The sequence below is a fragment of the Furipterus horrens genome, unplaced genomic scaffold (genome assembly GCF_987537825.1).
Source record: "Furipterus horrens unplaced genomic scaffold, mFurHor1.1.pri manual_scaffold_17, whole genome shotgun sequence".
Lineage (NCBI taxonomy): Eukaryota > Metazoa > Chordata > Mammalia > Chiroptera > Furipteridae > Furipterus > Furipterus horrens.
In genome coordinates this window covers 108,281,464-108,295,638 of record NW_028327187.1, presented here as the reverse complement: position 1 = coordinate 108,295,638, position 14,175 = coordinate 108,281,464, and the positions used below count along the sequence as shown (strand labels likewise).

The following is a 14,175-nucleotide window of genomic DNA, read 5'->3' as shown; positions in this document are numbered from 1 at the left end:
CTACATGGCATGTCTTCAGCAGGAACATCTTCATTTACTTTTAAATGGCAGAGTAGTCTGATTATCCAGTTGAAATTGTTATTCAGCTTTTTGTTCCTCTTATGACCAGATAAATATAGAAAAGTAGCAATGTAGAATGGTATTTGCATTGATGTTTTTAAAAAATACATTTCCCTGATTGCATGTGTGCTGATTTTAAAAATTGTCTTTTAACTGACTAGAGAACTATATTTATTAAGCTTAAACCTTGTAATCATTTTTTAAAGAAGCACCCCACTTGGATTTTCTTCCTTAAAAAATTGACTTTATCACATATAGTTGTGTCAAATAATGTTTTAAAAATTATTCTTCATTCGCTCCCTAAATTTTCTTGGGAGCAATTTTCTGTGCTTTTTTTAGGTTCAGTTTTCAGTATGGATTTGCAAACTTTTTGCATTTTAAGATATAAGCTGCAAAGTACCACATTGTTGAGGAATCAATATATGTATTATTCCATAAGTGCTCAGAAATTGGTTTCTCTTGGGTAGTGTGAAACCATGTTCCATCTGGCCTAGATATTTTCCCTTCTTCTGAGTGGGCTTTTTTGTTGTTGTTTTTTTGTTTGTTTGTTTGTTTTTTGGTAATTGATATTCTCTTCATTGATATTCTGTATTTGATAAGGCAGTGTTGTTATATCTTTTAATTCTTTAAGCATGGTTTCCTTTAGTTCTTTGAACGTATTTGTAATAGGTGTTTTCAAGTCTTTGTTTCCTAAGTCCAATATCTGGCTCCTGTCAAAGGCAGACATTGTTGCCAGCTGGATAGAGTAATCTTGGTTGTTGGTCCTTGATTTTCATCACCTTGAATACTTCTTGCCAGTCCCTTCTTGCCTGCAAAGTTTCTTTTGAGAGATCAGCTGATAGTCTTATAGACATCCCTTTGTAGATAACTCTCTGCTTTTCTCTTGCTGCTTTAAGATTCTCTCTTTATTTTTAACCTTTAGTGTTTTAATTATGATGTGTCTTGATGTGGCCCTCTTCAGGCCCAACTTGTTTGGGATTCTCTGTGCTTCCTGGACTTGTATGTCTATGTCCTTCGCCAAATTAGGGGAGTTTTCTTTCATTATTTTTTAAATTAATTTTTTTCAATTTCTTGCTCTTCCTCTTCTTCTGGCATCCCTATGATTCCAATGTTGGCACTTTTGGAGATGGCTCAGTCATCTTATTCTCGCCTCATTTTTTTGAATTCTTGTTTCTTCATTCTGTACTGGTTGACTTTATTTCATCCTTATGTTCCAATTCATTGATTTGAACCCTGGTTTCCTTCCCTTCACCATTGGTTTTGTGTGGATTTTTTTTTAGTTCACTTAGTGTAGCCTTCATTTCTTCCCTTATGCATTTGCCATACTCAAGTGAGTTCTCTGAGCATCCTTATCACCAGTGTTTTGAACTTTGCGTCTGATAGGTTGGCTACCTCCATTTTGTTTAGTTATTTTTCTGGTCATTTGTCCTGTTCTTTTATTTGGGCCATATTTCTTTGTCTCCTTATTTGGTAGCCTCCCTGTATTTGTTTCTATGTATTAGGTAGAGCTGCTTTGACTCCCTGTCTGGGCACACCTGTTATGTTGTAAGGGGCGGAGCCTTAGGTATTCATCAGTGCAGGGTGACCTGTTTTAGTGCTCTGTGGTGCTTTATGTTGGGGAGGGGGTCAGAGAGGGAACAGTGCTTTCTGCTCAGCGCTTGCCCCTTTTCCAGTCACTTCACCCACTTCCTGCATGCTACTAGGACCCCTCTAGCTGCTGCCCTGGTGGTGGTTCTCAGAGTGGGTGGCTTTGCATACGTTCTAGGACCATGGGGGCCCTCTTAATGGACTCTCCTGAGAGACTGGCAGTTTCTTCTGCTGCCCCAACCCTCACTGGTTTTCACAGTCAGAAGCTATGAGGCTTTATTTTCCCAGTACTGAAACCCTGGGCCATAGGGTCTGGCCTGGGGTTGAGATTGCTCCCCAGGTGTCCCTCCTGGCTTTTAGCTGCCACACATGCATGTGGGACCACCTGTTCAGCTATCCACCACCTTGCCTCTGCCCCACTGTGTTCTCTTCAACCTGGCTCCCTGGCTCCACCCCTCCTACCCGTCTGGATCAATAGTTCTTTAAATTGTTGGTTGTCAGACTTCCATACAGTGATTTTTTGGCAGTTCTGGGTTTTTTTGTTGTTGTTGTTGTTTGTTTGTTTTGAGATTAGTTGTTATCCTTTTTATGGTTGTGGGAGGAGATGACACGTGTCTACCTAAGCCTCCATCTTGGTCAGGAGTCCTAAGTTTTTCCTAAATGTTTTTTTTTTAATAATTTTTACCAGTTATGATATTTTCTTGCAGGAGAGGATCTGAGGAGCTCCTCACACCTCTGATGTAGGTCTAACTTTTTGAAAATAGCAAATTCACTTTTACAAAGATATTTTACTTTCTAGGCTTCACTGATCCATACATCCCATTCTCCCTCTTAGTCTGAAATGCGAAGGCCCTTTTTTTTTTAAACCATAAATTCAACCAATTTCAGGTAGAATGAATGTATGTCACAGATGCATTTGTAAATAGTTCTCCAATGTTGTAAGTTTTCCCAAGGCTTCTATTTCATACGCGATCATAGCATACAGATAGTTTTCTCTATAATTAATGACTTTAACTTAGAAGAGGCTATATCCCTTATTTGAATTTTTATTCTTAGAGTAAGTGTATTATGCCAAAATGCCTAGGGTAATTCCATTAGTTTTAAAAATTAAATGCAAGAAGTCTGATGAATTATTTCTGACATATAAATTCTTTATAAATTTTGAAGGGATAGTAATTAAAAGTTTGAAATTTTGAGCTAGTTGCATTCTATGATGTAAAAATGTCATATAACAATGTATTTAAGACTTCCGGCCAAGATGGAGGCTTAGACGGACTCGCTTGGTCTCCCTCTACAACTAGAGAGGAATACAACTACTTCAAAACAAAAGATAACTAGAAATTCCAGAAAATAAAACTACACGGAAGTCCAACGTACAAAGTTATAAACCAGCGGCGCTCTTTGGGCAGGTAAGAGCGAAAGTAGGCAGTGCTGTTTGCGGTGGCACCAGGGACAGCGGCAAGGAGAACAATCCCAGCTGCAGTCGAACCCCAGCAGCTCCCGACCCCAACGCTGGGAAAGGCAACCACCACATCGCCGAATGGTGAGGCCCGAGGGTGGGAGGACGGATCCCGGTCACCTAGCGGGATAATGGCAGGAATCCATCTTGGACCCCCACCCCCACACAAAGCGCCACAGGGCTGCGAAATAGGTTGCGGATCGCCACTGGTCGCTGGGCAGTGACGACAAAGTGCCACAGCGCGGCGAAAAAGGTTGCTGGTCCTTCGCCGGTTACTGGGTAGTGACCACAAAGGGCCACAGCGCAGCGAAAAAGGTTGCGGATCGCCGCCGGTCGCTGGGTCGTGACGAGTACACAGGCACTGCCCCCTATAGCCGGCCCAAGAAAACAAAACGCATCTGTCAAAATGAGGCAGACAACTATAGAAATCCCAGTGGCGCAGCTCACCAGGCAACAGATGAAGAACCTGACAGATGAACAAATAAGAAACCTGTCAGAGGCTCAGTTCAGGGCCATTGTTATCAGGCGGCTTACAGAATTAACAAAAGATCTGGAAAACGATGAGAAAGAATTGAAAAACACTCATACTGAAAGGAACAAAACCACATACGAGACAGATGGTGAGGAAATAAAATCCAGAGTTCAAATCAACATACCAGAACATAGAGAAGGAACAAACAGTCAACCAGTGTAGAGAGAAAAAACGGGAAGCAAGGAAAATGATGAGAGGATCAGAAGCCTCTGGGACAGCTATAAGAGCTCCAATATACGCATGATCGGATTACCAGAGGGCGAAGAAGAAGAACTAGAAATTGAAAAATTAAGTGAAACTATAATAAAGCAGAACTTCCCAAACTTGGGAAATGAAATAAACTTACAGGTCCAGGAAGCACAGAGAGTTCAAAACAACTGGACCCAGGGAGAACCACTCCAAGACACATTATAATCAAAATGTCAAGAGTTAAAGATAAAGAGAGAATCTTAAAAGCAGCAAGAGAGAAGAAAAGAATCATGTACAAAGGGGTCCCAATTAGACTATCAGCTGACTTCTCAAGGGAGACCATGCAGCCAAGAAGGGACTGGCAAGAAATATTGAAAGTAATGAAAATCCAAAACCTACAACCACGAATACTTTATCCAGTGAAGCGTCATTCAGAATAGAAGGGCAGAGAAAGTGTTTCCAGGACAAAACAAAACTGAAAGAGTTCATTAGATCCAAACCACTGTTATATGAGATGTTAAAAGGACTGGTTTAGAAAAAGGAGGATCAAAGCTATGAACACTAAAATGAAAACTGCATCACAAGAAACAACAACAGAAGCTAGGGAACTGAAACAAAGGCAAACTAAATAGGCAATGAGAGTGGAAAAGAACTATAGGTATGGGGAGCATATTGGGGGGAGGTGAGCAGGGAATGGGGAGAGGGAGGGGGATGGTATAGGAATTAAGAAACATCGTAGGAGGGAATGGAATAGACAGAGAGGTTGAGAAGAACTATATGCACAACCAATGGACATGGACTAAAAGGGGGGGACAAGGGGAGGGAGGGGGGCCACCGGGTGGAGGGGAGCAGAGGGAAGGGAAATTGGAACAAATGTAACACTGTAATCAATAAAACACATTAAAAATGTATTTAACCCTCTTATGTGTTAAAGATTAAGCATTAATTTAGTGTAGCATTTGTGCTTACAAAGAATCACAATTCATAGTCAAATTGTAATTATTCCATAGAAAAAGGTAGTGTTTTACCTGAGTATTATTTGACTATTAATATTTTAAACAGATCCTTTTTAAAAACATTTTTGAGACTAATTACATTTATTAGTATCTGCTTCTTGCAAACAAATTTTACACAACAGTTTATGATAGTTCACTTGTGATGAAATGATCAAATATGACTTTTCCATCAACACTGGAAAAAAAGTATGGCTTTACATTCTAGTTCTTGGGTTTTAGTGGGTTCATATTCCCTCTGATTGGGGGGGAGGGTGTAATGAAACAATGTAATTTCTGAGACTTTAAACCCCTAAAATCTGCCAATGAAGTTCTGAGGCATTTAAAACCAAATTTTTGTCATATTGTACATCGATGTGTTAGAGCTTATGAAATTGAGTGGCTTCCTATTCTGTGCCTAATAGGTTTGTAGTCATATTGCACAAGTTGTGTTGATACTTAGGCATTTTCTCCTTCCTTGTCCCACTGTGTTCCAAATCCACAGCTATGCTTCTGCATCAATTACTTTGTGACATCTCTTTGTTTCCTCTTTGTTTCCTTTTTCCAGGGATATAATGGAAATTATTATTTCGTCCCATACACCATGACGCAGCACACTGGTGGTGATTGCAACAAGGGTGATTTACAGGAGTATGTGCAGAGCAGCTGGGTCAGCATACTGGGTCCCCTCTCTGTGCCCTTGGTGAAAAGGCTCTCTAGCCTCCTCAGTGACATCTACGTGACCTCATGGTAATTCCCCCAAGCCATCAACAACCTTGGGAATTTTGTCACAATCTTCCCTTCATATTGATGGAGGTGATGCATCCTCAAACAACCATAGTGTCCGGAGAATGGGGAACCCCGCCAATCATTTTAAGTCATCCTGAAATCCATTGTTGTTCCCTACTACATCGCTGAGTTGGGCCATTGAGTTGTACCAAAAAAGAATAAAACTGGAGTTAGGAGGTCAGGATTGATCCTGTCTGTGTCTGGCCTCAACTCTCTGTGTGACCTTGATAACTCTGTAACCATTTCTCATGTAGACAACAAGGAAGTTAAATCAGTGGTTTTTCTTAATGTTCTGAGAGTCAGTGTTTTAAGATCATTTCTGGAGATGATTTCCTCCCCTCCAGACTCCATTCACTTATTGAGGTTGTTAAAATGCTGCAGCACGGTCATTCTGACCACAAGTTTTTGTGCTGTAAAAGTTGGGATGTACTGAAGCCACCTTTACCTCAGGATGTCCTGTCACATGTTCTTTGTAGGTTGATGTTGGAGAAAGAGGGGAATCCTGGCTCAAGCAATTCTTTGCTGTATAGCCCTGTAAAGTCAGCTCACCTCCTTGTTCCTCGGTGCTCAAGAAACTCTGCCTTAAAATATCCTTATTCTAAAATCTAAAGGCAGAAAAATGATTCTACTTAACTAAAGGATCCAGTTATTTTGCTTGCAGCCAATTTAAAGGATTTACTTCTGTAAATTATGTAACAAAGAGAAGGATTTGTCCTTCCAAAACAAATGAAAATCCAGAGTACTCGCTGAACCAGCTTGAAATGTAAAGAACTACATGTCCCCCTTTGGCTCAAATCATGGTTCCCTGAACTATGGAGCGCAACTACTATAGTATTGGTGTGAGGTACACACTAGTTAACAGTCTGTTCTCTTTTTCTATGCCATCACCTCTTCTCTGAACAGAGTTCTTCTATAGACTTATGGGACAAGAAGAGAAAACCCAGACGTCTGTGACCACATGCCAACATAGAAAGCAAATGGGAAACTTTTGTGGCACATTCCTGGAAAACATCATTTAATCTCACTTTACTATTGTCTTACTAAATGAATATTTAGTAAGATTTTATTTATTTATATTTAGAGAGTGGAATGGAGGAAGAAAGAGAGGGAGAGAAACATCTATGTGTGGTTGCCTCTCACATGCCCCCAACTGACAACTTGGCCCGCAACCCAGGCATGTGCCCTGACTGGGAATCAAACCAGCAACCCTTTGGTTCGCAGAGTGGCACTCAATCCACTGAGCCACATCAGCCAGGGCAGGAAGAGTTCTCGTGTGTTCTCTTTTTCTGAAGGCTATTATTTAATTGAGCTTACTGTCTTTTTTTTTTTTTTTATGTAGAACCTAATTTTACTCTCTATAGTTAACTCATTTCAACTACTTGATGGATTGATGGTCTTTACCACTTGGCAATGCCAAATCTCCATGAAAAAAGTTACTTGGAAAGTGGACAACAAATTTAACTCAACCTATGGTCATTGTAAGTCAGCCTGGGTGCATGGAGATGTATGTAACCTGAGGTTTTCATGTTTCCTTCTACAGTGCTTATTACAAAGAATCTTTGTTAGATGATATCCACAGAGTCAGAGAGCGATACCAGGGCGAAGAAATGGCGAAGGAGCTGGCTCGGATCAGACTCCGTCTGGATAATATCAGAGTTCCGAGTCCAGACATCATCATTAATTTATTGCTGTCCTACCGCGATATCCAGGTATGAAACATGCTTCCCTTTATGTGGTGAGTGACTAAAAGATTCTTGTATGTTTATGTCCAGCTTATTTTAACTCACGGCTATGTTGGTGATGGTAACTCTCCTGCACTCAAAAAATAGTAGCTTTTTTCATGGCTGCTGCTGCGCTGTAAGTAACTTCATTAAATGAAGTCACTAGCTCGGTGGCCATGTGCCCATCCAAACTTGGCTAGCATGGGTTTGGAGGATAACTAGGAGTTTGCCACATTCAACTTTATATTTAAATGCCTAGGCTGTCTCATGTTTATAACTTTTCAGACAAGTCTGTGTTTCCTCTCTTTCTCATCTTGGGACCTCTTGCCAACAGGACTTTGATGCAATGATCAACCTGGTAGAAGCCGTGGAAATCCTGCCTATGTATGATTTGACCGACCAACATAATATTTATTTCCACTATTCATTTGCACTGAATAGGTAAGGATGATACTGTATGTATAGATTTTTGAAACAAGCCACCTATTATATTTTGCTTCTTTCATTTGCTCAAAACTCATTGAATATAAGTCAGATCATGTGCTCACTGTCAAAGTTATGAAATGGGCAGACATGAAAATGTCAAGGTTATGAAAATGGACAAGGTGTTGATCTTCAGGGGCTTTGTCTTTGGAACGTACATACTAGCTGTGAGGTATTCAGCCATGTAGCTAAATCTCACTAGCTTAGAGCAATAAAGGTCTTAATGAGGTTTTTCCAAAGTCCTATGGAAACATAGCAGAAGGAGGAAGTCATTCTTATTGGGTATTTTCTGAGGTCTTTTGGGCTGCTCTTTGAAGACTTAGTAAGAATTACCTCATGGGCTGGAGAGAGTGTGGAATGGGGATGGTGAAAAGGCCATTCCACTTGGCTAGAAGAGAAAAGTGAGCATAGATAGAGTTCTTCATGTGCAGTGTGTGTCTTCAAAAAACTGACCAGAACACAATTTGCAGGTGAAACAAATGCATACAGTGAGTCTCAGCATGGGGGATGGGACTGTATCTTGAAAGCACCTTCTGTACGTGAATAAGGAGTTGATAGTATCTTGTAGACTATGGGAGACCAGTTTAAACAGCAGTATTAACATTCTATGATAGGAAAAGGGGGTGCTGTCTTTATGTACTGGTATAATCTGAACTTTGGAATAAATTACTGGGCTAGGTAGACTATGTGAAACTTGGAAATTCCAGCCTGGAGACCATGAGCCTCAAAAGTCCACATGCTAGGGGTGTTAGCTAAGATGCTGTAATAAAGCCCAAATGCAGTGCTTTAAATTAGATTGCAATTTCTCTTTCACATAGCAGTCTAGAGGTGACTGGATCAGGCCAGTGGCATAGCACTGTTCCAGGAGTTGATCAGGGACCTGGCTTCTGACATTTTGTAGCTCTTTCATTTCGAAGAGTATTGTCCTCTTTTTTTCTAGTTGAAGCTCAATCGCTGATACTCTTTGTTCTAGCCTGTGGAAAGGGGGAAAGAGTAGAAGCCCAGGGCAAGTAATTTTCTTTAGCAAATAGAATTTTCACATTCCACTTCTACTCACATTCCATTGGAGAGAGCATAGTCTTATAACTCCATCTAGCTAATAAGGAAGTTGGGAATATAATCTCTAGCTGGGTGGCCATGTGCCCATCCAAACTTGGCTAGGATAGATTTGGAAGATAACTAGGAGTTTGCCACATTCAACCTCACAAAATCCTAGATGCCTAAATGTCTTAGGCCTATAGTCTCCCTTCCTCCCCTGATAAGATATAGGAAGAAGAACAGCATTAGGTGACTATGGTGAGAACCGTGCCCAGATAGACTTCGTGCCAGGCCTGTCCTCTGCTGGGGCCAGGAATGGCAATATTGAATCATACAGGAAAAAACTCTGGGAGCGTATTCAAACTTGGCTTGAGAGCTAGACTTCTGGCACCTTCTTAACCTTGTGTAGCTAATGTCTTTCGCAGGGAATGAATAAAATGAGGGTTGGAGGTCACCTGAGTTAGAGGACTCTAGTGTCTGGTTGCTCAGAGATTTTGCTTTGCTTCTGCAGCTGGATTAGGCTGCGGGCCTGGTACTGGCAGCATTTGCAGGACAGCAGCAACATAAGCCAATGACTTCAGGAGTCTCATGACACATTTGAGGTCACATATCTTTTATATTTAAGTAAAATATACAGATAGTGAAATGCACAGGTTTTAAGTAAACAATTTGATGAGTTTTGATAAATGGATCCACCCATGACAACAGCACCCCTATCAAAATAGAAACATTTCTATCCCTCCAGAAAGTTCCTTTGTGCACCTTGGCAAGCAATCCCCCACCCCTCCATAGGCAACCACTGTTGCAGTCTCTATCTCTATAGATGAGTTTTTCTTGTCCTTGAACTTCATCTAAATGGAATCACACAGCATTTAGTCTTTTTTTTTTTTTTTTTTTTTTTGGTCTGTTTTCCTTCACTTAGCATCGTGTTTGTGAGATTCCTCCCTGCTGTTGGATATATCAGTAGTTCATTCTTGTAGCTCTGGAGTATTCCATTGCATAAATATGCCACAATTGACTTCTCCATTTTACAGCTGGTAGACCTTTAGGTTGTTTCCAGTGTAGGGGTACCATGAACATTCTGGTATGAAAATTTGTGTACATGATTTTTGTACATAAATAGACATGTTTCTGTTGGGTATATAGTATATGCTTGTGTCCTGCTGTAGTAGACACTGATGGTGGTAGTCAGGGTTTTGATTCCTTTGGAGTGGGGAGTTTTCATGGTCTCTGAAAATATGCCTGCTCTCTCCCCAGTGGTCTTTAAACTCAGCAGCAAAGAGTGTTGGGGAAAGCATCTTCATTAAAACTAAAAAATAAAAGAAGTCCTATAAACTCCTCTCTCACAGAGTAGTGGGTTCCACTTTTATTTGTACTTAATTATACTTGGTTCACTCTTGATTTGTAAGGATTAAATAAGTCATCACTGGTGAAGTTTCTGGAAGAATGCCCAGCACACTGCAAGGGCCATAAAAATAAAGAGTTTGTTAAATAAAAACTTAAGAGGGCCATTTAAGTCACTTGCTATCATGTCCTTTCTACAACAGAGTGGAGGTAACTGATGTCAAACAGAATGAAACTATCTGATTACCATCCACTTAAAGTAATAAAAGAGTAGGAAAAAAAGTTTTGCAAAGGACAATCAGTATTTCAGAGAAAAGAGTGCGACAACATGAAATGATCCTGAGACAAATATCTTTTTTTCCAAGTTGGAAACAGAATGTCTGGGTTTGCACACCAGAAAGCCACCTTTCTCTCTGACCTCTTTTCCTTCTCATTGAATTTACACAGACAGTGGTTCTGTATTGTAGGCCAGGCAGGGGCCTCAATGCCAGGAACCTCATTTTCTCCAACCAGCTAGGGATTTTCTGTAGAATTACGATAATTGCTTCATTTATACGTGTGATTTGATCCTGAATTTCACATCTTTGCTGCAGGTATAACTTGGCTAGCTGTAAGCATAGTTGTAATAGGATTTGGCATTATGTACAGTTTTCAGGAAGCTTAGGGAGTTACCTTGTACTGATAGAGAAATTGGTGGTGGCAAGTAGTGCTTTTTTTTCCTACATTGCAGTTAACCTTTAACTCTTAGGAACTGGAGCAAATAATGCCCATAAATTAGTTATTAAAGGTTGGCAGTAATGAATGGTGTTTGGCCCTCAAATAGCAAGGGGTCCCTCTTATTAGAAAAGCTGGCTTGAGCTGATTAGCTTTTCCTGATATATTCCACTTTACTGCATTCTGAAGCCCATTCAAGACTACTTCAAATTTCCATTGAGCTTTTCTCTTGCTGTTTTTAAGATTCTCTCTTTATCTTTAGCCTTTGGCATTTTAAATTATGTGTCTTGGTGTGGTCCTCTTTGGGTCCATCTTGTTTGGGATTCTGTGCTTCCTTGACTTGCATGTTTATTTCCTTCACCAAATAAGGGGAATTTTCTTTCATTACTTTTTCATATAAGTTTTCAATTTCTTGCTCTTTCTCTTCTCCTTCCAGCATGCCTATGATTTGAATGTTGGTGTGTTTGAAGTTGTCCCAGAGGCTCCTTAGCCTATCCTTGGTTTTTTTGTTGTTGTTGGGGTTTTTTTTTTTTTTTTGTATTCTTTTTTCTTCTTGCTGTTCTGATCGAATGTTCCAAATCATTGATTTGATTCTCAGCTTCATCCTTTCCACTGTTGGTTCCCTGTAAATTTTTTATTTCACTTAGTGTAACCTTCACTTCTACCTGGGTCATTTTTATGCTGTTGAAGTGTACCCAGTGAGTTTCTTGAACATCCTTATAACCAGTGTTTTGAACTCTGCATTTGATAGATTGTTTATCTCCATTTTGTTTAGATCTTTTTCTGGAGTTTTGTTCTGTTCTTTCATTTGGGCCCTGTTTCCTTGTCTCCTCATTTTGGCAGCCTCTCTGTGTTTGTTTCTACATATCAGGTAGAGCTGCTTTGATTCCCTGTCTTATATGGCCTATTGTAGCAAAGCACACAGTAAGTTGGATGGGGTGGAGCCTTATGTAATTGCCAGCGTGGGGCAACCTGTGTGAACCAGGTTGATGGAGTCTCCACTACAGTGTTGCTGCTCTGTGGCTCTGCATTGGGGAGGGCTCAGAAAGGGGACAGTGCTGCTGCCTGGCCTCTGGAGTTTTTTCCAGGAGGAAGCTGTCTCCTGGCACTCGGCCTGATGCCAGACGCATTAGTTTCTCCAAAAATGCCAGTGGTGCCCTTTAAGCTGCTGACCCAGTGCTAGAGCCCAGAAAGAGTGAGTCTGCATTAAGTCCTAAGTCCACTGCGGGCCCTTTAAGAGAAGATGCTTGAGAATCCCTGAGTTTCTTCTGCTTGAACCCCCACTAGTTTTTGCAGCCAGAAGTTATGGGAACTCATCTTCCTGGTACTGGAACCCTGGCCTGGGTGGTCTGGTGTGGAGCTGGGACCCTTCACTCCCAAGGTATCCCTCCTGATTTTTATCCACCACATATAGGTACGGGACCACCTGTTCCACATCTCTGCCCCTCTGCCCCTCCTTACCCATCTGTATGAATGTGACGTCTTTAATTTTTTGGTTGTTGCCTCTCCTACCCATCTGAATACATGTAACCTCTTTAATTTCTTGGTTGTTGGACTTGCATACAGCTCTATTTTCTGATGATTCTGGGTGATAGTTGTTTTACAGTTGTAATTTTTGCAGTGGTTGTGTAAGGAGATGAGCCATGTTTACCTATGCGTCCATCTTGACTAGAAGTCTACTGTGGATCTTAAGCTGTTGCATTTTAATATGAAAAATAAATATAATTTAGACTTTTTTTCTGATAAAGCATAGTGTCCTCACACCCAGTCCCTGACAGAATGAATGTATATATGTTTCTATGTGTTGATTTAGACATTCATGATCTTATCACATGACTCTTTCAGGAGAAACAGCGAGGGTGACCGTGATAAGGCTCTCAGCATCATACTTGAGGTTCTGCAGAAGTCTGAGTGCCCATCCCCCGCCACGTTATGCCTGTGTGGAGTGATCTACAAGGACATCTTCTTTGATTCAAACTACAGAGATAATGCCAGCAAAGACAAAGCCATTGAGTGGTAAACCCTCAGCCCTAGTCAGTAGCATATGCATCTCTGCAAAGAACAGAATTACAGTGGCTAGAAACCCACACCTTTTCCTATGCATGTGTGCCTGCTTGGTTGTTGGCCGTGAAAAAACATGCCATACATGTGGTTTGGGGATTTCCACATTCCTTTTTCCCTGAGGAAACCATTAGGAACAGGATTTTTTCCTGGTGACATTCTCCCCACAAGTTCACTCATTTACAGGGGCTAGGAGGAGGATTGGCATGCTCCTTCCCAGCTACTTCTTCCAGAACCTTGTTCTCCCCCTGTCAGGGCATTGTCTTCTCAGTGAGTTATTCATTCATCCATCCATCCATCGAACAAAGGGTTCTTGAGGGTTTAGTGTGTGCCAGAAACTTTTCTAGATGGAGGGGATAAACAGCAGATGTGAATTCCTCTCCTAATGGACCTCGCATTGCTGGTAAAGGAAGCCAGACAAAATAAAATATATAGGATGTGGACTAATGGTGAGGGCTATGGGGAAAAGTTAAGTAGGGAGGGGAAAGGAGGGTTGGGAGAAGTTGTCTGCTGTTTTAGGTAGGATGGCCAGTGTGGGTGAGTAAAGATGTGAAGATGGCAAGGGAATGAGCCTTGCAGATAACTGTGGAGAAAGTGTTCCAGGAAGAGGGGGACAACAAGGGCAAAGACCCTGAGGAGAAGGCATGCTGCGCAAGCTCAAGGATGGTAGGCATGAACAAGTGGAGAGTGGCAGGAAATGGGAGGGAAAATGACCCTTTTATTCTGAGGGAGACAATACAACATCAGAGTGTTCTAAGCAGAGGAGTGACAAGTTCTGACATGCATTTTAACTGGAGTACTCTCACTGTTAAGCAAAGGAAAAATTTTAGGGGGTGTATCAACTATCATTGGCTGCATAACAACTCCAGAACTTGGTGGCTTAAAACAGTGAATCTCATGATTCTCCGGATTGGCCAGGCAGTACCTCTGCTGGTTCCACTCTCAAAAGTGCTGGGCTCACTCCTAAAGTTGCAGTCAGCTGGAGGGTGAGAGGGCTGGAAGGTCCAAGATGGCTTCCATTCTCTGCCATGTGGTTCTAATCCTTGTATACCAGCTTTCTTATATGACGGGCTGCATTCTAAGAGAGCAAAGGTGGAAGCTGCAAAGCTTCTTGAGGCTTAGGGCCAGTTTTACCACATGCTATTGGTCAAAGTAAATCCCATGGCCACCCCAGATTTAAAGGGGTAAAGAAATAAGAGTCTATGT

The 14,175-nt window shown here is 41.2% G+C and overlaps 1 protein-coding gene across 1 annotated transcript in view; it reads left to right on the top strand.

The window, feature by feature from the left end:
- MAP3K15 (mitogen-activated protein kinase kinase kinase 15) overlaps positions 1-14,175 on the top strand; it is a 76,394-nt gene that overhangs the window by 11,329 nt on the left and 50,890 nt on the right. Inside the window, exons 4-7 of the mRNA XM_090264164.1 lie at positions 5,388-5,569; positions 7,149-7,317; positions 7,664-7,770; positions 12,754-12,924. Coding sequence (XP_090120290.1) covers positions 5,388-5,569; positions 7,149-7,317; positions 7,664-7,770; positions 12,754-12,924 — 629 coding nt within the window. The remainder of the gene's footprint in view (positions 1-5,387; positions 5,570-7,148; positions 7,318-7,663; positions 7,771-12,753; positions 12,925-14,175) is intronic.